At 57.2% G+C, this 26,765-nt stretch overlaps 7 protein-coding genes across 7 annotated transcripts; 4 read left to right on the top strand and 3 right to left on the bottom strand.

Annotated features, from left to right (window-relative positions):
* Positions 1-243: 243 nt before the first annotated feature.
* B0H18DRAFT_1123733 (uncharacterized protein) lies at positions 244-832 on the top strand (the record flags this gene model as incomplete). Its single annotated transcript, XM_048034733.1, has 3 exons — positions 244-379; positions 434-539; positions 592-832. The coding sequence occupies 3 exons, from the start codon at positions 244-246 to the stop codon at positions 830-832; spliced, it is 483 nt and encodes a 160-aa protein (XP_047888207.1).
* A 124-nt stretch (positions 833-956) lies between these two features.
* Positions 957-3,818, bottom strand: B0H18DRAFT_883959 (uncharacterized protein; the record flags this gene model as incomplete). The annotated part of the gene is made up of 4 exons (XM_048041007.1): positions 957-1,309; positions 1,376-3,092; positions 3,141-3,431; positions 3,489-3,818. 4 exons carry the CDS (start codon positions 3,816-3,818, stop codon positions 957-959), a joined length of 2,691 nt encoding a protein of 896 aa, XP_047888206.1.
* A 979-nt stretch (positions 3,819-4,797) lies between these two features.
* On the top strand, positions 4,798-7,613 carry B0H18DRAFT_1123731 (uncharacterized protein; the record flags this gene model as incomplete). The annotated part of the gene is made up of 13 exons (XM_048034732.1): positions 4,798-4,900; positions 4,966-5,007; positions 5,069-5,146; positions 5,200-5,382; positions 5,468-5,781; positions 5,836-5,857; positions 6,016-6,227; positions 6,279-6,314; positions 6,361-6,768; positions 6,829-6,993; positions 7,057-7,248; positions 7,315-7,481; positions 7,532-7,613. 13 exons carry the CDS (start codon positions 4,798-4,800, stop codon positions 7,611-7,613), a joined length of 2,004 nt encoding a protein of 667 aa, XP_047888205.1.
* A 350-nt stretch (positions 7,614-7,963) lies between these two features.
* Positions 7,964-9,457, top strand: B0H18DRAFT_1214721 (uncharacterized protein; the record flags this gene model as incomplete). The annotated part of the gene is made up of 4 exons (XM_048036594.1): positions 7,964-8,182; positions 8,234-8,395; positions 8,451-8,777; positions 8,849-9,457. 4 exons carry the CDS (start codon positions 7,964-7,966, stop codon positions 9,107-9,109), a joined length of 969 nt encoding a protein of 322 aa, XP_047888204.1. The 3' UTR covers positions 9,110-9,457.
* A 4,778-nt stretch (positions 9,458-14,235) lies between these two features.
* B0H18DRAFT_1123728 (uncharacterized protein) lies at positions 14,236-14,484 on the top strand (the record flags this gene model as incomplete). Its single annotated transcript, XM_048034731.1, has 2 exons — positions 14,236-14,367; positions 14,422-14,484. The coding sequence occupies 2 exons, from the start codon at positions 14,236-14,238 to the stop codon at positions 14,482-14,484; spliced, it is 195 nt and encodes a 64-aa protein (XP_047888203.1).
* A 2,499-nt stretch (positions 14,485-16,983) lies between these two features.
* On the bottom strand, positions 16,984-18,692 carry B0H18DRAFT_41758 (uncharacterized protein). The gene is made up of 7 exons (XM_048038005.1): positions 18,631-18,692; positions 18,305-18,578; positions 18,132-18,247; positions 17,813-18,071; positions 17,659-17,755; positions 17,529-17,602; positions 16,984-17,477 (listed from the first exon to the last, which is right to left on the bottom strand). The coding sequence occupies exons 2-7, from the start codon at positions 18,423-18,425 to the stop codon at positions 17,212-17,214; spliced, it is 933 nt and encodes a 310-aa protein (XP_047888202.1). The 5' UTR covers positions 18,426-18,578; positions 18,631-18,692; the 3' UTR covers positions 16,984-17,211.
* A 6,289-nt stretch (positions 18,693-24,981) lies between these two features.
* B0H18DRAFT_883971 (transcription regulator HTH, apses-type DNA-binding domain-containing protein) lies at positions 24,982-25,595 on the bottom strand (the record flags this gene model as incomplete). The annotated part of the gene is made up of 5 exons (XM_048041009.1): positions 24,982-25,027; positions 25,083-25,209; positions 25,271-25,288; positions 25,340-25,425; positions 25,477-25,595. 5 exons carry the CDS (start codon positions 25,593-25,595, stop codon positions 24,982-24,984), a joined length of 396 nt encoding a protein of 131 aa, XP_047888201.1.
* Between the last annotated feature and the right edge of the window lie 1,170 nt (positions 25,596-26,765).

Raw genomic sequence — 26,765 nt, 5'->3', positions numbered from 1 at the left:
CATGCTAGGAAGTCCTGATCGCCCGAACAGCAACCCGGGCAGCCCAGCCTCCACGACCGACTCGGATATTGGAATGACAGATGCCACGACTGGGCCCAGAGCTGGTGCTCAGCTGAATGTGAGCTTCATTATGTCCCGTACTCGCCACAGTTCATCATCTTTTTTTTTCCTGCAATATTCCAGGGTCGTACAGTGCCAAGTCTTGCTCGCACATCGTCTATGCCATCGGCTGTAGCTGCATTCATGCCCCGTGATATCTGGCAGTCGCCGTGGGAGCCAGAACTGCCGAGGGACACTGTCGGTGGCCAGCAATACAGCGAGCTGAGTGGCTTCGCTGAAGCTGTCTATGCTGCAGCCAGCCGCCACCCTGAGGCCCACGGTAGTGGCAGGGCGCGGGGTGCACAGGCACGGCCATTTTCACTGCGAATTGAAGGGACTAGCATGGATGCGATGGTCGATGCCCTCCGGGAGTATCTCATTGATGCTGCCCATCTCGGCGATTACACAGCCCTACTGTCGCCTGATCGCGTGTTCCGAAGGTTGGCCAGTACCTCGCCCTCACTGTTCACTAGGCTTACCTCCATGCTACAGGCTGTCGCCAGCTGGAGCAGTAGTGTCATTCGGTGCAGGTGTCGAGCGTGAGGTTTTGTGGACAGCACTCCAGAAATACCAGGGAGATCCCAGGTTCTGTCGGCCTGGCCTAGATGGGACCTGGACGATCGCTAACAGTCCCATCACTCACTTTGCTGCTGAAGAAAACAGGCTCGCCCGCAAGAAGGAGCTCACGATCTTCGGGGCCCTGACTGCCATCAGGAAAACCCTATTTCCGTAATTCGCGCCAATATGCATAATGTACCAATATTGTACGGACTCGCAACAATGGAAGATTATTCTGAACACATTATCGATATCACAGAGAACACGGGCAATGTGCAACAACAGTTTTATGATTCGCTCTAATACAGGTTATAGTAGCTATGTGAGTCCTTTGTCGGATTAAGATAGAAGGCCGTACATTCGTCCAAAACGTTCGTGCTTTGCCAGGCATTCGGAACAGGTCCGCCCCACTTTGGAAAGAGGTGTACGCTGCGCTCAAGTAGAGTAAGTGGTACAACAGATGCTATCTTCGCGTTACCCGTCAATCTCTGTACTTTGTACATTTGATATCGTGGGTCAGGTTCAGCCGTGAATTTCGAGAACCATTCGATGTACACTAGATGCCGTGGGACTTGAGTGAGTGTCGGGAAGAGCCGTAGCAGGTATTTTTGTGGCAACGAAAAGACCGCTCGCACTTGTCCAATGCGTGTATCTATCACCGCGGCAACAATCAATTCATCAGTATTCAAAGTGCCGGATACATAGTAGGAAGACATACCCTGTAAACGAGCGCGAGGCTGACCAGTATCGCGCTGAACACGAACAAGTGCTGTGTCGAAGCGTGGATGAGCGAGAACATTGCCATGTGACCCTACTCGTAGGGGCTGTGCATGAATTGAATCGAGGGTTTCATTGCCGTAGTACTCCATATTGCGGAATTTGATCTTGTGGTACACCGGGAGGGCCTGGAAAGGGAATGTGAGATTGGCAGCTCGCCGTTCAACCTCGTTCTTCGTCAATGTCGGTGCATTCAACTCCACTACAAAACGAGCCAGAGCCGGCATGAGGTGCGTCGCGCCGTACCCCGAAGGAGCCACAAGCTCGGTGATAGGTACAGCGTTGCGGGTAGGCCACTTTGTCATGTGGTGATACAACGGACACGCCATATCGGGTGGCCGCCAGCGTGTTTTTTCATCGGCAGCGGCGGGCTCAGGTTCCGTACGACGAGGGTCTGCTTGAGCTTCCGCGTGGAGAATGCGCCATTTGACGTACTGCGCATGCTGCAAGACCTTTTCGCGGCGCTCGAGCCATTTTGTCATTTGGGGGAATTCGTTCTTATGGTTGGTCGAGCGATAGGCTTCTTTTGCGAAGTCGATATGAAGGCGTTCTGTTGCTTCGGTGTTGTAGTTATCGGTCGTACCGTAGAGCTTGATCGCGCGAACATAATGAAGAAGCATATGGAGCTTTGGGATGAGGAAGTTGCCACGCGCACCGAGGCTGACGAAGATAGACTTCTTCGTATGGAAGTCAGATAGTGTGCGTTCAAGCGCGTCGAGCGTCGTGCTCGAATGGACCGAATACTGAGCCATGTATAGGAAGTCGAGGAGGGACTTTGTTGCGCTGACCAAATCCTCCGTTGACTCGCCGTGCGGCAGACGTACGTCGATGACAAGTCCAAGAATGAACCGAGCGATTTGCTTGTGCTCGGTTCCTGTCACGCGCGTCAGACCAGAGATGCCTTTCTGGAAGATATGAATGCTGTGGTTCGGGGGAAGACGTTTGACTCGCGCGTCAATCTCGTGCTCGCCAACGATATCCGTCAGCCACGCCAGGAGGTGCTTGATGATGCCTTGATGTAACTGATGAAGAATATCGGGCGTGATTGCGCGGTATATATCGACGTACGGTAGGCCTTCCCAGAACGGGTGTTGGATTGGCTTGATGCCGGCGTCATCACAAGCACGGTTGTATTCACCAGTCCCCGCGAAAGCGAGTGCATCCAGCGCTTCGTCGAGATTGCGATAGTCGTATGGGCAAGGGTATGTACCAAGTTCGTCGTGAGGGCATTTGCAGATTGGACAATCTCCAGTGTAGGTCCCCGTCACGAGGACCTGTTCCGGATAGTCGCCAACGTAGATCACCAAGATCGGGTGGCAGCGCCGGACAATACCATCTCCGCTTGCCATAGGGACACCGTCAACGCCAGCGACACGGAGAGGCTCAGTCGCCATCGACATGCAGGCGTGGAAGAGGTTCGCGAGGGTCCTGCGGCGAGCTGCCTTATTCTTGATGTGCTCGAGCCGGCTGGTTGGGAGGTATGCGAGGAGAATCTGTCCTCGGTGCGATGGTTTCCTTCGAATCTCCTTCGGCAGATTCCCAATCGTAAGGTAGACTGGGTACGCAGTCTTGTTGCGGAACGATGTCAGCTGGGTTTTGTCTGATGATAAGATGACTGGGATGATTGTCGCTCCTGGCATCTCGCTCTCCAGATGCTTCTGTATGTGATTTTAGCACTAGATTTGCTATCGAGGCTGTTAGCTTACCTGAGTTGCCCACCACCACTGTCCCGTATGTAGATCATGGTACAGGCGGATGGTACAGTCGGCGTCGGCATAGTGGCGCTCGGGAGCAACACATATGTACCGCGCATGCTCAGTATCACCGTAGAGAGCAGCAATACATTCTAAGATGTCACGACAGAACATCGCGAATTGTTCGTCGCCTACACAAGCTTCAAAACGATGGAACGCTGGCCGACGATTCGGCAGCTTGTTGTCGATAATCTTGTTGAGCTCATCCGCGTTCTTGTATGACAGACCCAGTCGTTCGCGAACCTTCCAGCAAATGTAAGTCACATAAGTCAAACGTTCATGGTACTGTTGCCGACTTACCTCTTCTATAGCGAGCAGATCAGAGAAAGCCGTCGACCCCAATCCACGCAGTTTCGCCCACTGGGCAATCTCCCAATCAACGCGAGATGCGAAGGGCGCGTACAAGTTATCATCCTTAGGATCAACCTCGTCTGCATAGGTCTCATATCCCGAACGTGCAGGTTGACCCACAGGAGGCGTCGAAGTTTTCCCGGCTTCACCGCCGAATGGGACTACATAGGCGGGAGATTGGCGGAGCTGAATATGCGCGTCGACATGTATGCCACCAGGGGCAGCGGCCGCGTCGGGGATGCCCGAGGACTCGGGCCCGGGGACAGGGTCGATGTCCATAGCAGTAGACGGGGCGTGGTGCACTGGAGGATCGAGCGGAAGATCGTCGCCTAGGGCTGTAGCCACCTCAGTGAGGTCTTGACCAACGTCTTCATCGTCAGAGTCACTGTCCGAGTTGCCGCCCGACTCGTCATCATGCCGACAGGTTGCTGCGTCGGTGCTCGCGTCCACATCCGCATCTCCATCGTCAAAGGGAAGGTCTCCAGCAGCATACTCACCAGCAGCTCCGAAGTAGTCTCCCTCAAATGCAACTGGTAAGTCTTCATCGTGTGGAGCATCAGCTGTGGAATGCATATCCACGTCTTCTCGATCTCGGTCCCCATGCTTCGACTGCGACCGTGAACGCGCAGCCCGTCGATGACTATCTCGGCGACTTGGATAGCGCATAGCATCCTCGTGTCGTTGACGTGCGAGCTGACAAGCTCCCAGGGTACTTTGTTGTAGATGTCGAATGAAGGCGCCATGGCCAGTGAAAGAGGATGCGCAGCCGCTGCAGATGTATGGCATAGCGAGGTCGATTGATCAATACCTGAAGTAAATACAAATGAGTTGCGCAGTAGGGTCAAAAGACGGCTATGACACTCACCAAAGTATAGAAGCGTGAGTACAGAGTGCTGAATGACTAGCTAGAAATGTGTTGACACTCGGCACTTGCGAAGGTAGGAGTTGAACGTACGGGAATGTCACACGGTCGACCTCGCTAGTGGCCGTGCATATTTTGCACATTCACAACCCGCTACATCACATGTCAACGGGTGCCAGCAGATCCCGTTTGGTGCCCTTGTTCCTTCCCTTCGACCGTACTTCGGTTTGGTTTGTTACGTCGCTGTCCTGCCAGTGTTTCTTCGCTGTCCTGTTTCTTCGCTATCCGACCTGTTCCTTCGCTGTCTTGTTCCTTTGCTGTCCTGCTGGTACCTCGCTATCCTATTCATATCATCCACATCAACAATCGTTCCGTGTTCGAAGGCTTCAGCTTACCATGTCAACCGCTACGCACCGTGGCCCTCGAGCTGGTCGGAAGTCAACCGCGGATATGGGCATGGTCCAGCACGATCCTGATAATGAAGAGAATCCTCCTTTGTGTGAGCTGTCCGCCAATGTACAATAGCTGGATCTACTTACCCCAGCTCGCGCTCATCGTGTACAGCTGGACGCCCTAGCCGTGTTGCTTCACAGGGTGCTTCGAAAAGTGAATATCACGCAGACACCTGTTGTGGTATGATACTCACCTATTCGGTATCATGATGTAGAGTGGGCGTCGATGATCCCAAAGAGTCGTGCGCCGTCAAAACCAAAACCTGATTCTTCGGAGCAGTCAACCGATAAGTGTAGGTCGCATACACATCCTACTCCAACTGTGTAGACTCACCCTTGCATCCAGCAAACGCCTACCAGCCTATGCAAGCAGTAGTTGCAACGAAGCCGGACAAGGAAAAGCGCAAGAGAGCGGAGTCTGTAGTTGAGAGAGGTGGCCTGGTCGGTCATCGCGCTGAAGAGGAAGTGTCGGAGCGCCACAAGCCGAAGAAGGCCAAAGTTGTGCGCTCCGTCAAATCTGATGGTTCAAGTAAGTTGCAGTCCGTGGGCAATGATCGCGATAGCAGATACTTGAGTATGGTCCCCGTGCTCATCAAATGATCCCCTCTGCATAGAATCTAGGCGACATGGACCTGCAGTCATTAACGATGATTCGGACTCCGGAACAGACATCCGAATTGCGAAGCCAATCCGAGTCAAGTCCTCCGGCGCTACTAGGTCAGCGCCACTTCGCCCGAAGTCACAAGAGTCTAGTGTTATGCGCTCCCAGCCTCTTGCTCGTATTCTTCCACGGGCTGCTACTCCTGCCAACATTGAAGACGCTCTCGGTGACAGCGGCGAAGAAAGACAGGGCACCCAATCACAGGAGGAGGATGACGACGAGGAAGTGCCGGAGCCTCGTGAACAATGTGACGACTTCGATGTGGAGGTATGCTGTAATAACTTCGCACTCCTATGCCGCATTAACATTCGTCGCAACCAGCGAGTCATATTCTCACACTCAGGTGCGTAATTTGTTGAGCTGTATGGCACAAAACAAATTGTACTAAGTCAGAGTCGACACAAGGTGATCACGAGGACCTAGTACACCACAGGGGCACAGACTCTCCGAGTCGATCATCGAGCGTGTTGTCGTACTTACCGATGGGACCTCCGACGACAGATACTAGCGATGGTCTCACGACACATGAGGTTGCGGATGACTCGGACGAGCCGGATGCTCCTTCATCGCAGCGTCGAGGCTCTTCATCGCAGCGTCGAGGCTCTTCGTCGCAAAAACGGCGCAAGCCTCTCCGAAATACAATCGTGGAATCGTCGGATGAAGAAGGTGTGGAGGAGGCCAGATTTGAGGTGTCGACCAAGGTCCCGCGTCAGGTACGTCGCTTTCGCACCACACAGGGCTGGATGATCAACTTACTGCCTTAGTTGACGGAGAAACAACGGAAAAAATTCAAGCAGGAGGTACGTGGTCCCTCTATATTGGGTCTCGCATTCTGATACACTTCAGATGCCTGAGATTCGCCGACCTGTTACGACTGCCATACTTACTGAGGGTGGGGTTGATGGTACATCAGACAACATGGTCTGGATGGCTCGCACCGAGATCGACGTCATACAAGGAAAGCGGAGCATCAACATGCAGATGAAAGACCAGAATGCTATAATGCAGCAAGTCCTGCACCGCGCGTTCGAAATTGGCGATAGAATCATCGCATTTGGTTCTGATGACGAGTCCGTCCTCAGCATGGACTTCGCGGCGCTTCACGGTATCATCACGCCTTTCGAGAAAGACGGCATGGATGGTATTGCATTGAGAGCAATGATTGAGGCAGCAGAACAGCTCGGGTATGACGGTGATGGCGACATAGCGCAACGCTTAGAATTGGGGTCAACTCGCAACTACATCAGACCCCTCGTACTCTATGCAAGTATTCTCCGTGTTGCTCCGGCTGATGTGCGCTTACCATGTGCATAGGTGTCACATCGACTAGGTCTTTTCCGTTCTGCGATCAAGAAGGCTGTGACGCCGACAGTCGAGCACACTTTTCGACTCGGTCTTGGCGATGAGCCTGCAGACGGCATCCCCAGTAAGGCTGCGCTGCTCAAGGAAACGAGCTATATTTATCCATGGGATGCGATGGTATGTATCGACTAGTACATCTCGTGGTTTCGTACTCAATTGCTTCTCGTGCCGACAACACAGGGACTCGCATTCAATCAATCTGCTCCGTATGAGAGCTCTATTATCAAACAAGCCATACGGGCATCATTCTTTGTCTCCGCGCAGTATGTTAAGGTCGGTTTGCTGAACGGAAAATCGTTCGTCTCCTCGTATACTGCCGCACCCTCTGAGAGCGAGATACCACCGACTATGTTGGCATTGTGCATGACAGCGGTACGTCCAATATTCTACGTGACTCGTTGATCCTCTATATTGTATTCAATTTTGAATGTTCATCAGGTTGAGTCAATCATATCCGATCATCAGCTGAAGCTCGCAAAGGCGTCAGACTTCAATGCCACGAACGCAGAGATATATCGGGACCACCTCGTTCGTCTCGTCGGACTTCGCCGACAGAGACCAAAGCGTTACCATCGGATCATGCACGAGCTATTCACAGCTGTGACGTACGTATATATGTGGTCTTATAGCTATATGCTGATATTCTATTATTTAGATCTGGACATACTCTGCAAGGCGTGTTACAAGGTACATCGAACGGAGCAGGCGTCGACTGGAGCCATATACCCGATGAGTAGAGGTCCGAGGATGTACTACAGTACAAGTTTACTACGAGTTGTGCTGGATGGATTGTCTCGGAATGCGAACATAATACTTCATAATGCATCTCATGTTTCCCTATACTCGTATGTGCCTGTGCGAAGAATATGTTTTCGAGCTTCAGAATGAGTCAATGATCACATAAAAATTGCGGAGCCCTACCAATAACATCACCGCATTCGGTATTCTTATCTACTTATTCGCAACTCGACTTTTGGACCATAGCGAATAGACCACTACTGGGGCGAACAAGAGAACTGCAACAATTACTCGTTCTTCGCAGTAATAGGCAGACATTCGTTGTTATTCGGAAATGAGGGTTTTCCTGATGGCACTCCTCATGGTCAATGGCCAGTGCCCGAAGCCCCTCGACCCTGTATTCCTGCACTACCTGATCCATGGGTGCTGCATCGAATCTGTCACGAAGGCGATCATGGCCGAATGGCACCCAGCATTCACGACGCGGCTGTCGGCCTTCCTGGATGCTGGTCCTGCAGGTGACATAACCCCCTTCATCTCGGACATCGTGGAGTATGCCGAGGTTGATGTAAGGCTATAGCCTTTCCTATGTCGTCACCAGTGCTCATATTCTCGATAGGTCAGAAGTCTCCGTGACCGGGATCCTGCGACACATCGTGGTGTCGCCGCCCTCATACTGTACAAGGGACTATTAGGCAACGAAAGCCCCCAGCACACCGATACCCAGAGCTTTCTGCGTGGTCTCAGGCTCCCGTGTGCCAATGGGTTCGATTTCACGAAGGTATGACCTCGCCGACTGCCCAGGCCCACCATGTACTCACACCGACTCCTACTAGGCTGTTCGCCTGTATGTAGGTGGCTCTAACACGTTTGTCAACGAGGTATGGGCTGCATACATCATGGCATACAGCTCCATCGCGCCGCAGCTGGACATCCGCACTGCGAGCACGGTGCCACAGGAGCAGCGCACACTGAGGGCTGATGGTCGCGACTACGCACTCGGCGACCTCGTCAGGACTTTCCTGCAGGGTACAGGGATTCCTTGTGAGGCTCGGCTGGACGATGCCAAGGCGACATTTAGCGATGCAATCGACTTATCACAGGCCGGCGAACCCTTCTTCCGCCCTCGCATGTTCCACCTGGCCATCACAGGCAGCGAGACAGTGGACCCGGCTGAGAGGCTTACGGCGAGTTGTCAATGGCAGTATGCATGCCTGTGCTGACAGACTATTAGGTGTGGATCGTCGGCGACACCGATTCACAGTATTATTGCAGCAACGCGATCCGGCAGCACTGCATCGACGAGGGCCGCATCTCGTGGAGAACGTGTTTCCGCGAGGCAGCGATCCCCGCCAGCTACTTCCACCGGCTCGCCGAGCTTTCCTACGGCCCAGATACAGCGGCTGCGGGCATGCCAGGGTCGCTCGGGGCAGCCATACAGAACTGGCTGCTCCTCGAAATCCTGGGCAGCATCGGTGGCCATACCTTCCTCTAGAAGGGCTCGCCCATGCAGGCAGTTCCCGCGACACGCCTACGATACCCCTTCTCTCCTGTTTCGGCCTGTAAGGAAGACCCATCGCCCACCCCCCCTCACCCTACTTTTCTTCCTGCGACACGTCGCCTACGATACCCCTGCCCCCTGACATTGGACTTTTTCGATACTGACAGGTGCCACCACAGCCTCGCCTGTCCTGGGGACGGCCGGACACAGCTGGTCCCTGGGCGAGCATTATACCGCGGACACCATCTGTTTACCTGTACCAGGATTCGGCTGGGACTTTCTACGGTACTGCATGGACCATGTCGGCTGCATGCCCTTACTTATGCTATGAGAACTATACTCCGGCTGATTTTCGTGTGTATTGGATCGGCCGACCACATCGCTATTCTACTGCCTTACATCGCCCAGCAGCTCCCGGAGCCTGGGTGTGCAGGCCACTGCGAAGACAGCCACGTAGAAAATCATACCAAAATACCCTATATTATTACTCACAGCAGCGGTGTACCCATATAGACAGCCAGCCCTACAGATTCTGCCCTACTTCCGACTCGAACTTACAGCCCCGCAGTACAGCCGGCCATCCTTATTCAGAGACGGGAAGCTTTACCACCAGACCATAGACCCATATGTCAGGCTATGCCTGTACTCGCACATGGACACAAGATGGACGCGGGGTGCACCGTGCTCTCATACATGCGCGGGGGCCGCCTGCGGTCAGGCCAGCATGCGTCGTCGCTGTCACAAACTCACTTGGGAGCTCATAGCATGGGGGGATCGCAGCCCACCTTGAAGCGACACCGGAGGCCCATCAGCCAGGCATGACGAGACCATAGCAGGTCACACCGTAACGGGGACGGCATCAGTCCAGCGGATTCAGCACTAATAGAGCTTTTTCTGCAGGCAAACAGAGCCGACTTACCCTGCGTGTCTGACCAATAAAGACACAACGTAGCGGGTTCCGGTGGACTCGCACGGAAAGCCATGACACCGGATGACACGGCGGCCCCTGCGATCGTAGCTCGTCTCCCTGCGGATGATCGCCACACCCACCGACTGCTGCCGGACGGGCGACGGCACGACGTGTGGGCTTCCGGCGAGCCCAGCGTCGGCACCACGCCGCGGTCGATCGTGACTTGCCCCATTGCATCACTGTCAGCTTCCCACATATCGACTTCCAGCGAAGTGGAGCGGGAGGCTGTCTTGCGTTGAGTCGCGAGTGTGCGGGCAAGTCGGTGGGTCAACGGTACACGTCCTCGCTGCCATGCCCCCGCCTCCATCCTCCCCGCTCGCCGTCCTCCGCACTCGGCCTCGCGCGTTCCTGCCATCCGCCCGCGCGTTCCCCGACAGCTCCGCACCCGCAGACGGGAGCGTTCACGTGCTTCCCGTCTGTACGCGCCGCGCGCCCGCCCTCCCGCCTCCTTGGTGTGCCCACCCCCGCTCGTCGTTCGCTCGCCCGTTTGCCCGCCCGGCGTTCATCGGCCACGTCTGCGTGCTGGGCATTCGCCCAGCATGCTCGTGGTCGGTATGCGCGTGGTGCTCGTCCGCACCGTATCCCCGTCCGTGCCAGCTTGCCTGCCGCCTCGTTCTCCCGCCTCGCGGCGCGTGTGTTTGTCGGCCGTATCTATGCGCTGGGCATTCGTCCATCGCACTTGTGGTTGCCCGTCTGCTCGTCCATCCATCCGCTCGTCGGTGCGCCGGTTCGTCCACGCGCCCGTCCTCGCGTCCGCTCGTCCTCGCGCCCGCTCGCTTTGCGCGCATTCGTCGGCCGTGTCTGCGCGCTGGGCATTCGCCCAGCGCGCTCGTGGTCGGCATGTGCGTTGTGCTACACGTCGTTGTGGCCTGCTGGCGGTCAGCTTGCTCGCTGACATGCGTCTGCACTCACCTTCCCTCTTCACGCGCCCACGGTCCGCTCGTCGGCTGCGTCTGCACGCAGGGTATTCACCCTGCGTGCTCGCCGTGGTTGTGTGTGTCGTGCTGCGTGACGACGCACCCTGTGTTCGCCCACTCACCCACCGCCAGCTCGCCGGTTTCCCCCCCTCACTCGTCTACTCACCTGCCCGCCGCCCGTCCGCCCGCCCGCCTACTCGTCCGCGCGCCCGCCTACTCGCCCGTCCTCGCGTCCGTGCGTCCGTGCGTCCGCTCGCATTGGGCGCATTCGTCGGTCGTGTTTGCATGCTGGGCAGTTGCCCAGCGCGCTCGCGGTCGACGTGTTGCCGCCCGCCCGCTCGTGCCGCTTGTTCGTCGGCCGTGCCTACACGCAGGGCATTGGCCCTGCGTGCCCGCGGTCGTCATGCGCGTCGCGCTGCACGTCGCCGCGTCCTGCGCCTGCCGTTAGTGAGCTCGCGCGCGTGTGCCTGGACTCACCTTGCCCTCGCCCTCACTCTCGCCCTCGCCCTCGCCCTCACCCTCGCCCGTCCCCGCCAGTCATCCACCCCTGCCCGCCGTCCACTTGTCATCCAGGCCTGCCGCCCGTTCGTCGCCGCGCCCGGGCTCGCGGTGGCTTTGTCGGCTGCGTTTGCATTGCGTTCGCACGCGTGGTCTTCGTGGGTGCTCGCCGCGCGCGTGTGCGTCGTGTTGCTGAGGCTGAGACCGTGGGCGTGGGCGAGTCGACCTGGTGGAACTCGAGAGGGGCAGACCGGGCGCTCGCGGGGTTGCCGCTTTTGGCAATACCCGCACGACTGCAGGGCGGGTAGGCGGGTACGGAAATCGCTACCCGGACCCCTACCCGCGCGTACCCCTACCCGCGACCCGCGCGGGTTGGGCGTACCCCTGCAATGCACTAGCGTTGACGCGCCCGAGGTGCCGTTCGCAAGCCGCCAGCTCCCGCCAGCGAGTTACCTTGGCCAAAGGTGAGCACGGGATTGTCTCACATACAGTGGGATACAGCTCACCTGGCATCCTACACGTCTTCCGCGTTGCTTCGCAGGTCCTCGGAACGCTCAAACGCCGCGCGCATTTTTGTCAGACGGTCGACGCATGCAGGCGGGCCGCGCGCACAGCCGGATAGTGGGTGCGAAGCGCACGGATATCCCTAGGCGGGACAGGGTGAGTGCAGTCGCCCTGCACGACAGGTGGAACCGAACTCACCTCGATGGTACAGCACCGGGGACGATACTCGCACGGCACGATGGCCTCTGCGCTCGTGTCCTGTCTCCCTGCGGGTCATTGCCTGTTCACCACACCGTCTCCCTGCGAATGACCGCCACCACTCTGCCTGACAAGCGCAGACACGACGTATCGTCGTCCGGCGAGCACGCCCGCGAGAACGTGCTCGACTCAGCCACTGCCTGGAGATCGGCGCGTGGCTCGCGTTCGCGGATCGCCGCGCAACCGATGAAGCCACGGCGGATCGAGTTACGGGGGAGCTGGATGCCCGTGCGGCTGTTTGACGTGGCGGGTAGTGAGAAGGTGGCGCGTGCGGATGGCCGGAAAGCGCGCGAGGCTGTCTCGCTGAAGGTGAGTACGACAATGATGAATGCATGATTGGAGACTTACGTCGGTGCCCTACTCATCTGCCGCGTTACTTCCCAGGTCATCTGTGCACTGGCGACCCGAGGGACACGCCCGTCGGGCGGTGGACGGAGCGTGTCGATCTCCAGCAGGCCGGGCTCGGGCGTGGGGCGAGGGCCCCCTTGCTATGCGGGCGTGAGTACTTTTCGCGCTGCGTGTACAGTGAGAGACAACTGACCTTGTTTGAAATGACTGCTCGTCCGGGGATCCAGATCCCTTGGTAGGGAGCTGGCTGGTGGAGGCGCGACAGAACACGTCACTGGAAGTGACGTCCGAGGGAGGAGGAGGATGTCGACGTACGGGCGAGTGGATCCCGAGCTTTGAACACGAAGGATGGACGCCCGCGGCGGCGCAGATGCGGCGGAAGCATTCCGCAGTCTGCCATGGGTGCTTACCACGAAGAGGGCCGTGCGTCGACTCGTTCACAGGCCGAAAGGCTGCGCAGCTGCATGCGACGGTTGCGGCCGCCAAAGCAGACAGGCGGTGTCAATGCCAGGCGGGCTGGGTCCGGAGGCGTGAGTGAGGCGGAGAGAGCGGGGTGCGGAACTGCATGCTGAGCCGTACAGGTGCTGTTCTCACATGGTGAGTAGTTTCGCCCTGCATGCACTGAGGGAGAACTCACCTAAGATGCGAAGTTTGCTCGCCAGCGCCCATGTCACCGGGGATCAAGATCCCACTGTATGGAGCCAGGGAACAGCTGGCTGATGAACGTGGCACGCATTCCAGCGATCGACGTTGTGCGGGGGAGGGGAGGGGTTTCCGAGTGTTCAATACGCAGGATGGGCCGGTCCAGGAGAGGCGCGCCAGGAGCTGAGGGTGAACGCGCGCGGTGAGTATGGTGGGGATCGTCGCCAATGAGGAGCCTCGCGCAGCTGTATGCTATACCTATGCGATTGTCCCTGCGGGGACGGGGGCGTATGTTAGTAGTGTCGTTCTTGGTAGGTCAGGGTCGCAGACATGGCACCTTTTTCGTTCTCCAGCCAATCCGTGTGTGTGCAGTGTTATACCCCACCGTATTGGGCCAGCATACACTCAAGGGACGGTCGAGGGCGCGAGAGGATGAGACGGCTGAGGAACTTGTGAGGAACAGTCCTGTCTCGCAGCACGAGGACGCGTCCATCACCCGTCCATCGCACGTCCGACTCACCACGGGCGCTCCGCCGCGGCTACCATTTTTCCGTGGCGCACGTTCACTCCTGCTTTCCGTTTCGCCTTCTTCTCCTTCAAAACCGTCCCCTCTGCCCTGTATGGCCGTATAGGGCCCCAACCAAATGGCCTCGACATCCTCGAAACGTCCGGGTGCGCCTGCGTCTATATGCTTGATGTGACCTCCAGTCAAGTTCGCAGTAGACGAGCCAGGATCATCCTCGCGACCCTCGACTCCCGTGCTACGCAACAGGCTTGCGTTCGTTCGCACCCAGGCACACCCAGTTCAGCATAACCGCCCCGTCGTGCGGCCACCGCCCATGCCTTACATCCAAAGCAACCGATCCAGGCGCCACATCAGTTCTATGACTGGTTCGCGTGCGTCGACCGCTCGGTCGCGCATAGCCAGGAGGTGCACTACGGCACACACCTGGAGAGTGTGTCGGAGCCCCGAGGCTGTAGACATGTGCGATCCGCTGTCAGAACACATCGACCCGGTCGACTCGGTGGTCGATGGAATGCTGAACGAGCGGCGGATGGTCGAGGAGGGTGGTGAGAGCCTCAAAGGACCTTGTGAACAGCTGTTCAAAGAGCGGGTACGTACTACCTCTGCGGAACTATTCACGTGTATCACTGACTCGCAACGGCAGGATTACCTACTCAGCATAACCGACGCCATCGACGTGAGACTGAGCTACTTCCAGGAGACATAAGGCGGTGTCATGCATTTCGGGCGCAACATTCTCTGCACGGATTCCACCAGCGGGCCTCCCTCCTCGACAGCGCAGTACCACGCACCTATGGAGACCTCTTCGGGTGAGTGAAAACGGTATGTGGCTCTGGATGATTCGTACGCTAAGCCATGGCTGACCATGATATTCTGGAGGTCCCGCAGCCTTCGCGACACGCGCTGTGAGTGTCTCCACTGGTTTGAGCAGTGATTCGGCCTCGCGGTGACTGTGCGCGACACACAGAGCCAATCATAAAGGGCGCGAACATGGTGCTGCCCCGTCGGCTGTCCCTCGTCCTGGACTGGGTGACACACCCATCGAGACTTGGCACCGGTACGACAGACAGGTCCGTACGCGCTGCTCTTATCGGTGTGTCACCCGCTTTCCATGAGCATCAGTACCTCACCAACGTTTCGGGTCAGCTGTAGATGTCCATGACGTTCTGGATATACCATCTACATCGGAAGGCTTCTATAGGTATGTGACCTTCGACGTGGCCGGATCTGGCGCTGGCGTCTCTTTACGGGGGTGCTATCCTATCCCAGCATCCCCGGGCCATGTGTGCTGATTATTCAATCAAGTATCAGCCACAGTGAACGTCCCGCATGGGTAAGCATGTACGAAACGAGCAGGACGTTCACTCACACTGACCTATCTCGTAGCCACCGCGTCATTGCCCATTGGCGATTGTCGATTCGTCACTGCTCACGCCAGGGTAGCTCGCAGTGAGTTCAGACGACCTGACATGCACGGCCCCGAACTACGCTGACCACATTTGCCAGCGCGCGATCCTCTGACAGGTCAGCAAGTGGGCGCGACGGAGCTACTCCTACCGCAGCGCCCTAGCGGACATACCCAGCAGCGCCGTCCCCCGGGTCGACGTGGGCCCGCCCGCACAAGCCGTCGCAGGGCGCCGACGGCGATGTCGTGCCGTCGTCCAACGTTGAGCGCAAGCGCAAGCGGTTGGAGGGCCTCGTCATCCATCCGAGCGGGTTCGAGCCCTCCATGCCCGAGACAGGGTTCCATCCCGCAGTCGCGAAGAAGCCGACGGAGGACCACCCGCTCGTCGGCACGCCCAAGCAGCCCTGGGACGACCTCCCCGCGTCGGACGAGGTATCCCCTCGCCCGGACAATGGCGAGGGTGTCAAGCAGTTCACACGGAGGAAGTACATGCGCGACCAGGCGGAGTTGGACGCGGCGGAGGTGCTCACGAACACAGATGTCATCACGCACCCCGCGGGCACGCAGGCGGAGCCCTCGCTCGCGGCCGCGGTCTCGCAGCTCGGCCCCCAGGCGGCGTCGACTGGCGGGCAGCGTGGGCAGATCCCGGTGTCCTCGTGGGACACGCCCGAGCGCCAGACGGTGCTGATGCGCGGTCAGCGCGAGGAGAACACGCGGGGAGGGCGTCCTGATGTCAGAGCTGAGCGCGGGCATCCTGTCGGAGGGCCTCGCGGCGGACATGAGGGTGCGCGAGGAGAAGATACTGGTGGAGGTGAGGATCCCGGGCACAGCCCTGAGCCTGCGCGGGACGTGTCGCTCCCGCAGCCGCCGAGACAGGCTAGTCGCCAGCAAGATGCCTTCAAGCTCGACGAGGATGGCGAGGTCGACGTCAACTCGGTGGGCAACACGGCCGCGGCCAACGCTGCTGTCCAGCAGGTGCGCGCGGAGTACCTCCCGACGCTGGCGGAGACGGCCTTCTGGCGGCCGCTCCTGAGTGTGACGCTGCAGACGCGCCCGCTCACGACGACCGTCGCCCGGCTCTCGCGCGCGTACGCCCGCGGGACGCCGTTCTACTCCACCGTCGACCCGCACGACCGTAAGTACGGCCCGTCGATGGGCGGGCGCGTCCGCAACATGCGCCTCAACCGCACGCACGAGCTCGTCGTCGACCTCGCGCGCCTGCTTCGTGGCGAGCGCGGCGGACCGCTGGGCATGCGGTGGAACCCGGAGTCGCTCGGACGGGGGATCAACGGCGAGGGCATGGCGGAGCCGATCCCGCTCGAGAAGTGGATGATCAAGGTCGGCCTGGGCGTGTGGTACCAGCGCGCGGAGGAGTGCAAGGCCATCTACGCGGAGGCGGCGCGTGAGGCGGAGGTAGACGACGCGATGGAGGTGTTCGGCGTAGACCAGCGCGGGGCGCGAAGAGAACACGCGCGACGATGTCGTGCCGACGTACTACATCGAGCGACGCGTGAGTTCTCGAGTCGTAGCGAGTGTCGGAGGAGCCACTTGTCCGCTGCATCCGATTGGTAACGAGCATGACAGCGGAGAACCCGTAAGCATGGCCCTCATCCCCCAGCCGCATTGCGCCTACGTGTGAAGCCTAGCCGACGCTCGCTGACGACGCGCGTTGGCCCGACCTAAGTCAGCAGCCACGCAAGAGTGAGAGGCCGATGTGCCTCACGTCCAGCTCGTGTCTGTGAAGAGGCCAATGAGTTCGGGCCATCCAGAGCACGACCGTGTCTTGGCAGAGGTGTGGCCGTCGTCGAGGGCGAGTTAGTTGCGCTGCGCTATGTGCTCGGTCTAACGTGCAGCATGTAAAAGGGTGGCACAAAGGGCTAATGGGATGAAGTGCAATGTGCACCGACATGGATAAGTGAGTACCACTGGGTACTGCCTGTAGCAGCGTGCCGTCCATGTCAGGCTACATGCATCCTGTGCGGTGATATTCAATGGACTAAGTACTGCATATACACACTGTACAATAGTTCATTGAGGCAATTCTACATCAGGATTTCCCTCCCCTGCCCCAGGTGCTGATGTGACCCCCTTATTCAACAGTGAATCCTTCCATGCCTGTGCCAGTGGTCTTGAAAAGGCAATAGAAATAGAGTGATTGACAGCACCATATGCCAATGTTGTGCCATGACTATAGTCTGCCTTAAAGCCAATCAGTGTACCTGCAGCCTGTTTGATGACAACCCGCAGGCCAACATCCACAAAATTGGCACCACCACTAGGGAGGGCATTGTACCCTGCAATTGATGAGTGACTTCTATGAATGGGTATGCTGAGAATAGACTGACTAGTAGTTACAAGCTCCCTAGCCACACAGAGGGAGAATGCAAATTTGCAGTAGGCTTTATCAATGTGTGACCACCTACAGCCAGATTATGACACAGGATGTTTGGTACATCATATGAGAGAAACACTCACGCAATATATCCACGACTCATGTATGCTTCTGGTGGACCACGCTCAGCTGCAGGGAAGGAGTATATTTGCTGTCCAACTGTGATTTTATAGCCACTGCCTAGATTATACCAAATCAGCCTTTGGTCTGTGGTGAAAATCATTGTGTACAACTTACCTTCAGCCACATTCCTTGTGGCAATCCTGGGCATTTCAGCCTGTTCCAGGGATGCCTCAACTTCTTGGATGGCTTCTGAGGGTACCACAGCCTTGATCATAGCCCAAACCAGACTAACAGCCCCAATCACATCTTCATCATGACATTGCTGTATGGAAGGATCCAGGTTCCTGGTATAGCTTTTGGCCCAGCCTACCACACGGGCATGCCAGGGACCACGGTTCAGTCCAACTTGGGCCATATGTCCACCATGACTGGGCTAGAAGAAATTTTCATCAATAACAATACTAATTGACAGCATACTGAGACATACACTGACATTCCGGCGTTCATTACATGCACTCTCAACCACTTGATGCAGCCATGCATACAAAGGGGTGGAGAGTGCTGCTTGTTGTGCTACACCTCTGATGCACATTAGCTCAAGCTCATATCCTGCTAGGGTATTCATGAGTGTAAATCATGTAAAACCTCCAAATGATACTGACTCACCTTGAGAACTGCCAGATAAAATAATCACTGATTCCTCAGTCCCTATTTCAAGGTAATCATGGGGACTAGCCAGCCCAACCAGGGCAGCATGGGGTTGTCTTGGATTGGTGAATTCTGACATGTGGGTGTGCAGAGGAAGATGGGGGACCTGGTCGCGGGAGCGAATGACCAATCTAAGCTTGATGCCACCAGCAATGATATAGGCATGAGGGCTGGCCCTGAGCAGATCTGCTAGACCATAACTGCTGTGGCCTAGTAGGCCTATCTGGCGCACCTGAAATTGAAACCCTTAACTGTTGTACAGTGTTAGAGAGATCCAGACATACCAATGTCCTCTTCTCATGATGGCTAGCCTGGACTACACCACTGGATGACTGGCTCTCTTTCAGTAGTGTTTTCAGGGTTTCCCAAGCCAGGAATGCTGAAGTGCCTTTGGGCAGTAAGCCTAAACTCCTGCGCACCAGTACAGACAGCTGAAGCTATAGCATGAGGACATATATCATAGAAAACTCATAAAGACTTACATCTTTGGCTGATGGCTGGTGAATAGCCTCTATCTCCCTGAGGATCTGACATATAACAGGAGAATTGGAATCTTTGATGTCAGCAGCACTTATGCTCTCAATGATCCTGATAGTTTCAGGGGCAGATAGGTATGTTGCCACTATGTAATCAGGTTACCATGGGCCATTACATGAGTATGAAGAAAACACCCACATGCTTCCATAGCATCAGTATTCTGTTTCCTTGGCATATTGGTGAGACTGTCACTTTAAACATCTATGTCAATAACCCATTGGATCAGCATGACAGAGAGTATACCTCTGTGATGAAGCTAGTACTTGACCTCAGTATACTCATATGAATATCTGTAAGAGTGACTTACTGCTCAGTGGATAGTAGGGTGCTACTGAATGTCCCTCTAACTCATGCCTCCTTAAATACTGTTGCAATGGCATGTTAGTCATTCAGCTGAGCAGCATCAGTCAGCATCAGTCAGCATCAGTCAGCATCAGTCAGCACTAGTCACAGTCAGTCACAGGCTTCTCAGGTGGCTGGCTAATCACTTCAGCTGTCCCTGATCCAGAACATGATAGTTGTATCGAAGTAGTATACATAGAAAAGCATTACATGACCTTCTTCGCCGTCCTCCTAAGTCCTTCAAATGCCACGGGTTCGCGCTCGTCGGCTCGCACACTCGGCTCGGAGCAACGGTAAAGAGCCGAGGCGGAAACACCAGTAGCCTCGGCCGAGTCGATGGGCAAGGATCGCCATGCGAAGTTCGGCGTGACTTGAGGGGGCGGGCGAGAGGGGGCGGGCGAGAGGGGCCGGGTGAGCTCGTCAGTGGAGCGCTGAGGACGGGGAGCAAGGTGGGATGACGGAGGCAGGGGACTCGTGTCGAGGTGAGGGTGTATGCTCGCGCATGAACAACACGTCTGCGCATTATCATGCAGTACAATAGGTGTGAGTTTCTGTGGCTGCGAATCACCACGCGCAGAGAGGATGGACACGCACCTGGAACTCGAGCCCGATGCCGTCCGCCGCGGAGACGTCGAGGAGCTTGGCCCATCTTGCGGCCGATGCTGCTGATGCCTTCGGCGTGCTCCCTGCCGCGCGCCCAGAGCGGGATGTGGTCAACCTTGGTCCGGAGGCTGACGACCGCGCCGCAGATCTCGTCTCGTTGTCGAGGTCATCGCCGACGAGCGCCATCGCGAGCCGGCTCCAGCAGTGGTCGAGCAGCTGCGGGTTGTTATTCATCGTGAGCACCTACTTGCCGCCGTGCGCATTCGCGGGGTCCTCCTATATCGGCTTGATGCCCGACTGGAAGGTGTGGTAGTTGGAGTTGCGCTCCAGCCGCGAGGGCGGCTTGAGCCAGTTGAAGTACCGGCAGAACGTCCCGACCGTCTCGAACTCGCCGATCACTGTCAGGCCCGCCTCGTACTCGTCCTTCTCGGGCGCAGCAAAGGGCGTCGCGTTCTGTAGCGGGTCCGCGCTCGCGCTGGGGAGCGGTCGTGCGGGGTGGGCGGAGGCGGCCGTGAAGGGGACGGTCGACTTTGTGTCGTGGAATATTGTGCTGCGTGTGAGGTCAGGGCGCGCGCGCAGCGCACGGGATGAACACGCACCATTTGTTCTCGAGCGGGTGCTCCGGGGCCTGGATATGTACGCAGGCCGGGCGTCTTGAGATCCTCGATGGTCTCTGCGCCTTGGCGGTACCGTCGACGCTGAGCGTCCTCGCTTTTGCGAGGCGGGCGGTGACGTCGACTATAGACAGCGGGCGAGGAGGGGAGTAGGGATGGAGGGAAGGTCACTACTTGCTCACTACTAGTAGATCAGTGGGCAGCAAGCGAGGAACGGCCGCAAAAACGAGAGCACCTCACCCGCCCACCGCTGTGCTCGCTGTTAGCGTACATGCCGGTCCGTGTGTGCACTCACCGTGGCCTGCCGCCGGTTCGTCGGCTGCGCCTGCATATACAGGGACAGGGCGTTGGCCCTGTGCACCATGATGCTCGAGCTCGCTGCTCTCTCATGCCCACAGGAAGCTGAACCTCGCCTCCGAGACACGTCCGTGACACGTCCGTGACACGTCACGTGACCTGAAGCTGCAACCTCGAAGCTGCAACCTCGACGCTCGTTCTTTGGGCCTCAGAGTCACAAGTCAATCCCTCGTCGTCCGTATTTTTCAACGATAAATACTGTCATAGTTACCGACGTGTCGTCGTCGAGCGACGAGCGCGACGTGTTCATCTGTTCATGATCATCCTGTAAGTAACGCAACATGCTCTTTGTGTGCAGCTCTGTAAGCTCCTGGTTTACGCTCAGTCATGGCCTCGAAAATCTCGGAATCACGGCATGTCAGGCTCAGGCTGCGGTGGCCCCAGGCTGCTTCAAATTCAATTGATTTAAGGTCAGTCACAATTTCAGTGATCCCTTATTCAATGGCTGCGCTGTGGTGCGTCTGAAAGATTTTTACTCCGGGGTGTCGTATGATCCTACAAAATTAAGCTGACTATTGTGTCGTTGATTTTCTTTCCCATGATTGTCCGCAGTGCATGCAAGGCTTTGAGTCTTCCGCTTATGGACAATTCGAAATGTATCCTCAGCAGCTATTCCAGCACTTCTTGAATTGCAGATTTCCAGAGACTCGGGTCATCCGGAGCTACCTGTGCTCTCAGGTTTCAAAGTGCACTGGTAGGTGTTTGCCGGGCGGATGATGACACGAGTCTGCAATTATCTTCGCGGATGCTGGAACGGCTAATTTCTGGCAACCGTGCGCAGCGGTATTCGACCGGAAAACAAGTAAAACATTGCCAACTGTTGCACTATGACCAGCTCGTGATGACGGCTACTCAGATGCCTCAGCGGAGTCAAAGCTTGTTACAGCATGGTCAACAAGACTGACGGCTGGATACGTCCGTCGTATGTGCGCGATCCAGTCTCTCCCGAGCGGGTGATACACTAGTAGTGAGTGTCGTATTAAAAAAACGTCTACTAATGATGCCTTTTACTAACTCTACAGCTTTCACCGTGACCAGCTCTCACTGCGCAGCACAGAGGCCTCTGGATAGCCCTCTCGGCTATTGCAACTAACATCGCTAGCTGTCGCTGTCAGGTTCGGAATCTCCGGGGGGAAGGTTCCTGCGCCATCCTCATAGCAGTGTGCTTGTTTGACAGTGGAACCTTCATAGTGCCAGTGGTATCATCGCTACTGCGTGTAAGTTCAGCTGCGCCATGGCCCAATTCTACGGTAAGCTTTACTGACTTTGCTTCGAGTTTCTCTGTGTACTGAAGGGGTTTAGATACCCGGACGCGGACATGGCAAAGTGGATACATAGACAACGCGAAACGTGCCATTGTGCATCTGCCACTGGCACCCAGCAACGTACTCATGCACGAACATCCGATCCATACTACGCGGCATACATACGATGACAGAATACACGTGCAGAGGCTCGAGTATTGTCAATGTTCGCTCGAAGCACGCGCGAGGCTCACAGGTGCGTCCTCGAGAACCTTGGGTATACTCCGGCATTGGCATGTCAACTGACCTTCACCGCGACTCCATTTTTGTGCTTTGTCCCCCGTTTCTTTCCGTCGTTGTCAGGCCACGCAGCCACAGTCCAGAACGCCGTCGATGCACGCCCGTTCCTCGGGTCGATCGTCATGGACAGAACTAGATCTACCAAGCACGAAACCGGCCACGTTGTGGCCTCATGTCATTGTCTTTTTGTTCTCGGTCATCGGGGCATAGGAAGACACTTCATTTCCCGCAGTTATTTTCACCCCGAAGCAACCACGAACATTGAGTGAGGTCACTTCCCCTCGGCCAATACTACTCGATTACCCTTCGCCTCCTCGGTACCGCCCCGTGGCGAGCAGCCTGCATGGGGAAATGCCAGGCTTTGTTTCCTCGACCGGCATGTACTCGCGGCTTCCTATTCATGCCATCAAGTCCCGCGCGCTTCTCGTCATATTACAGGAGAGCGAGTGTATGGACGCGCAACGTCTCGCGAGCATCTGGAAAAGACCGAAGCGTATATTCATCATGCGAGTCCCAGGCCGTTAGCCCCGGTATACGAGATTTCGGGCATCAGGGCTTCCCGGAAAATCCACAGAGGACCGTGTAACCGCTTCCTGCCGCGGACACTGCCGTATCCTCGAGACACTGCCGCCAGTGTGGCATGGGGAAACCCTTCGGTGCCGCTCGTCCGTACGCGCATTCACTGGCATTCGATCGGCCTTCGTCGGTCCAACGAGACAGTTCGTGACAGCCTATGCTGTCATTGGATCAGTGCGCTGAAGTTATCTCCGCTGGCACGCCGCAATGGCAGCTGCATCTGCCAACGATGCCACTTCAAAGTACCGTATACAGGAGGCTCAAAGGGCACCTCTGTCGGTCGTGCCATGATACGAGTCGCGTCCCATGAGGCCAGCCCGCGGGACACGCTGCAGTGGCGCTCCCAGGCTCCAGGGTCCGCTGCACAAGAAGTTGATTGCGGGGGGACATGCTCCTCCTCGCGGATGGGTCAGGCGCAAGCCAATCAGCCTCCGGCTCCCACTGGCACTCGAGGGATCGTTGCGAGACACGGTTACGGTCCCGCTCTGATTGGCCCAGTGGTTATCTGATAAGCGGCGACGGCGACAAGAGTGCGTCTTCCACTTTCGCCCTGGATTTCAATTCAGTCCGGCCGTCGACGTTGATAGGCACGGACCGAAGAAGATGGCGCACAGCTTACGTACTGGAAGCGTCGACGGCGGCGTCCTTCGCCAGGCTAAGTGCTGTATCGATGTATTATCCCAGGGCGGGCCGTCCGACGGCCACGGTGCCTCGGACGAAGTCAAGCAGTATCTAGACATATATGTCTACAGAGTAATTAGCCGTACACTAAACGCAGTCAATGTATTTGTACACTATACGGCGGACATATGCGGAGGGTATGACTTGTACCGGGAAGCAATTAGACAGGCGGGGACAGCAAACGTGCACAACAAATCGACTGCATATCCGGAACAGACAACAGTTTCAAACATCCCGAGATGAGATCCGTGATGCATTCGTTCACCACGGTCGCCAGGCGCGTTTCTCCACGACCGACGGCGGTCGTCCGCAGCTGCGCCGCAGTAGGACCCGTCTGCAGTCCGTTGTGGGTCTGCGAGGCCCCGCGGGGCCGAATGGGGATGGGGACTCGGCGGCGGGGGCATCAGCAGAGACCGCGCGAGCGACGGCGGGAGCTGCGACACGGTGCTCGCGTTCGCCGGGGGCGAACGGTCCGCCGCCGCCGCTGTCGAAGTGGACCGACTCGGAGGAGCTCGCTCGGCGGCGGGCGGCGGGGATATGCTCCTGCGGGACAGCCGATGCGCGGAGGGCACCCGCCCGCCGCCGTACGAGGCGTCTGACCTGGTGCGCGGTCAGCGGCGCGGTCGTAAGATTTATGGACGAGCGGTGCTCACAGGCGATGCGCAGGTTCTGGGACGGATGGTCGCCGCCCGTGCGAGGAGCGCTCCGTGGATGATGTCCGAGAGCTAGTGTCGTCGTCAGACTGAAGGCGCCGTAGGATAGCCATGGGGTCATCGTGAACACCGCCTGGTGGCCGGGTCATAGCCGAGATCGGAGGCAATGTCGTCGCCTCCCCGTCGTCCTCTCCTCGAGGCTGGAGCGAGGGCAAAGTGATGCTTCTCGAGTGCGCTGGCTCGCGCACCGCAGCGAGACGAGTGTGCACAGGGCTGGCGGGGTAGGGCGAATACCGCATGACACTGCCGCTGTCCGAAGGCGGTGAGTCCTGCGCGATGCAGCGTAATGCTGACTATTCGAGGGACCCGCTTCCGACACGGGGCGCGGTCGCTCGATGTATGGGACGTGCAGCATGACTGGGGAGTCGACCTGCGTGTGCTGGGTTGAGGAGCCGTTGGCGTACATGGTCTGCTGGTGGAAAGTCCGCGATGAGCTGGCGCGGCTGTCGGCAGCAGGACCATCGGGCGAGTCAGAGATGACGGTCCAAGCATGTCTTGTGTCGATGGAACCATCGGTGGCTGCGCTGCGGCGCGGCCTCCTCTTACCAGTTCCAGGGCTGACTATTTGGCCATAGCCCGGTTGGTCCGGCGACAGGCAAGTAGTTGGAAAAGTGGGTCTAAGTACTGAGCTTAGACGACGTAGCTTTTACGAAGCAGCGACAAATGACTTACCCGAACAGGGGAACGAGGTCATGTCGTATAGGCCATGCCACACTGAGGGAGCCTTCATGAGCTGCAGCAGATTTCATGTAGTCAGAAGCTGACTGACCGACGTGCTAAACGAAGCGCAATCTCGTAGGGCATCCAGGTTCCCTGAATCTTCAGATAGCCACCACGGACTCGCCGTAGCTGAGAAGCGAGGTCCGGCTGTGAGTCTATTATTTTGACAATGTCCGCTAGCGAGCTCTACATTAGACGCCACTCTGGTTAGATGGCAAGGATGTCCACAGTACACACCTTTGTTGTTTCCCAGGGCTACGAGAATCTTCTGTGAGCGTAGGCAGCCACATTCGCAAGTATACGTACCTTTCCAGATACCCGTCCAGAGAACATACCCGTCGTCCATGTCCAGCATTATCCACTGGCCATTTAAAGGGTACTCGTACACCGGGCTAGAGAACCTTCAGACTGAGTTCTCGAGTTAAAATTCCATGTTCACTCACATATACCCTCTAGGGTCATTGCTTGTTATGTAGCGACCCTTCGTGACATGATGGTTTGGGCTAGCGTACGGCCGGAAGCGAGGGCCGCTGGTCGACTGTTCAGATGTTTGTACGGACATGGATCCTACGTGCAGACCCCGACGCTCTACTCGACTGTCACGACTTAAGAGACGGAGCGACTCACCAGAAGCAACCCAGACGACATGCTCGCAGAGCGATTGGGTCCTAGGGCCATGGACGTACTCACGGGACAGGAAAGGGAAGTGTCGCGCTCGGCGCTCGGGTTTATCACAAGAATAGGAGCGGTTTAAGCTCAGACGTGCGCGCGGGGACTTTACGACGGGCGGGTTTGACTGCGGGATATAGGTACACGGACGCCACGATAAGCGTGCAGCTTCTGCAATGAGGGCACAAGCAGGGATGCGGCAACGTTGCTCGAGACGGAAGAACCACGAGTGGTGATGGGCCAGGCTTCACATCACGAAGACAACGAATATATTCGATATGATCGTGCCCTCCGACCGCAGCAAAGCGGTTCTCTTCGAATGGAACGAGCAATAGCAGCACGTAAGGACGAATAAGGCACCGAGGCTCGGCAGCATCGGGTAGATATACTAAGATGGGGTACGATCAGAAACTCCGTGCATTTTGGAGACGAGATCCGCATCTGCAATTGTTGAGACCGCTGGGCCGGGGCTCGCGGGACAAGTCCTGCGGCAAAAGGTTTACGAGCGGGGCCCAGCCGCTGGTACGAACGGGGGTTCTCATGCCGCTGTGCGTGTCTGCGCAGAGATGCGGAAGGTCGTAACATCATCAGCGTCCCCACGTCGTACGGGACCGCCGTTGCGGAAGAGCAGCTTCACACGCCTCGATCACAGAGCTGCACCGGGGCGGTGGCAACGCTGCGCGCTGGTCAGAAACGGGGTGACCGAAACCACACTGCGGTACCAAGGCTGCCGAGCTTGCTACCGCTGCTGCGCAGCTGGACGACGAGCGAGAGATTTATTTACCGACCTGGGCCGTCGCGCTCTTATGGGGACGGAGGGCTGAGCAAGAAGATCACGCACCGGGCATGTGATGGGAGAGATTAGAGTTGTGCATTGGCTAAGCTCCCTGGTTGGGCGGAATGCGCCCACGGCGTTCTTGCACAACCGCTTCTAGCGAGCCGCCCGGGCAGTGGAGGGATCCGGCCGAGCGCATCGAGGACCGAGGTGGACGCTGCCGGAAAAGGCAGGCGGCGCACACGCCGTGGCCTCTTCGATCAGCTGCAGATCGCCCGGCCTCGGGGC

The sequence above is a fragment of the Fomitopsis serialis genome, assembly GCF_022376445.1.
Source record: "Fomitopsis serialis strain Sig1Antser10 chromosome Unknown B0H18scaffold_104, whole genome shotgun sequence".
NCBI lineage: Eukaryota > Fungi > Basidiomycota > Agaricomycetes > Polyporales > Fomitopsidaceae > Fomitopsis > Fomitopsis serialis.
Note: the sequence above shows the minus strand (reverse complement) of the source record. Positions and strands in the feature narration are given on the sequence as shown.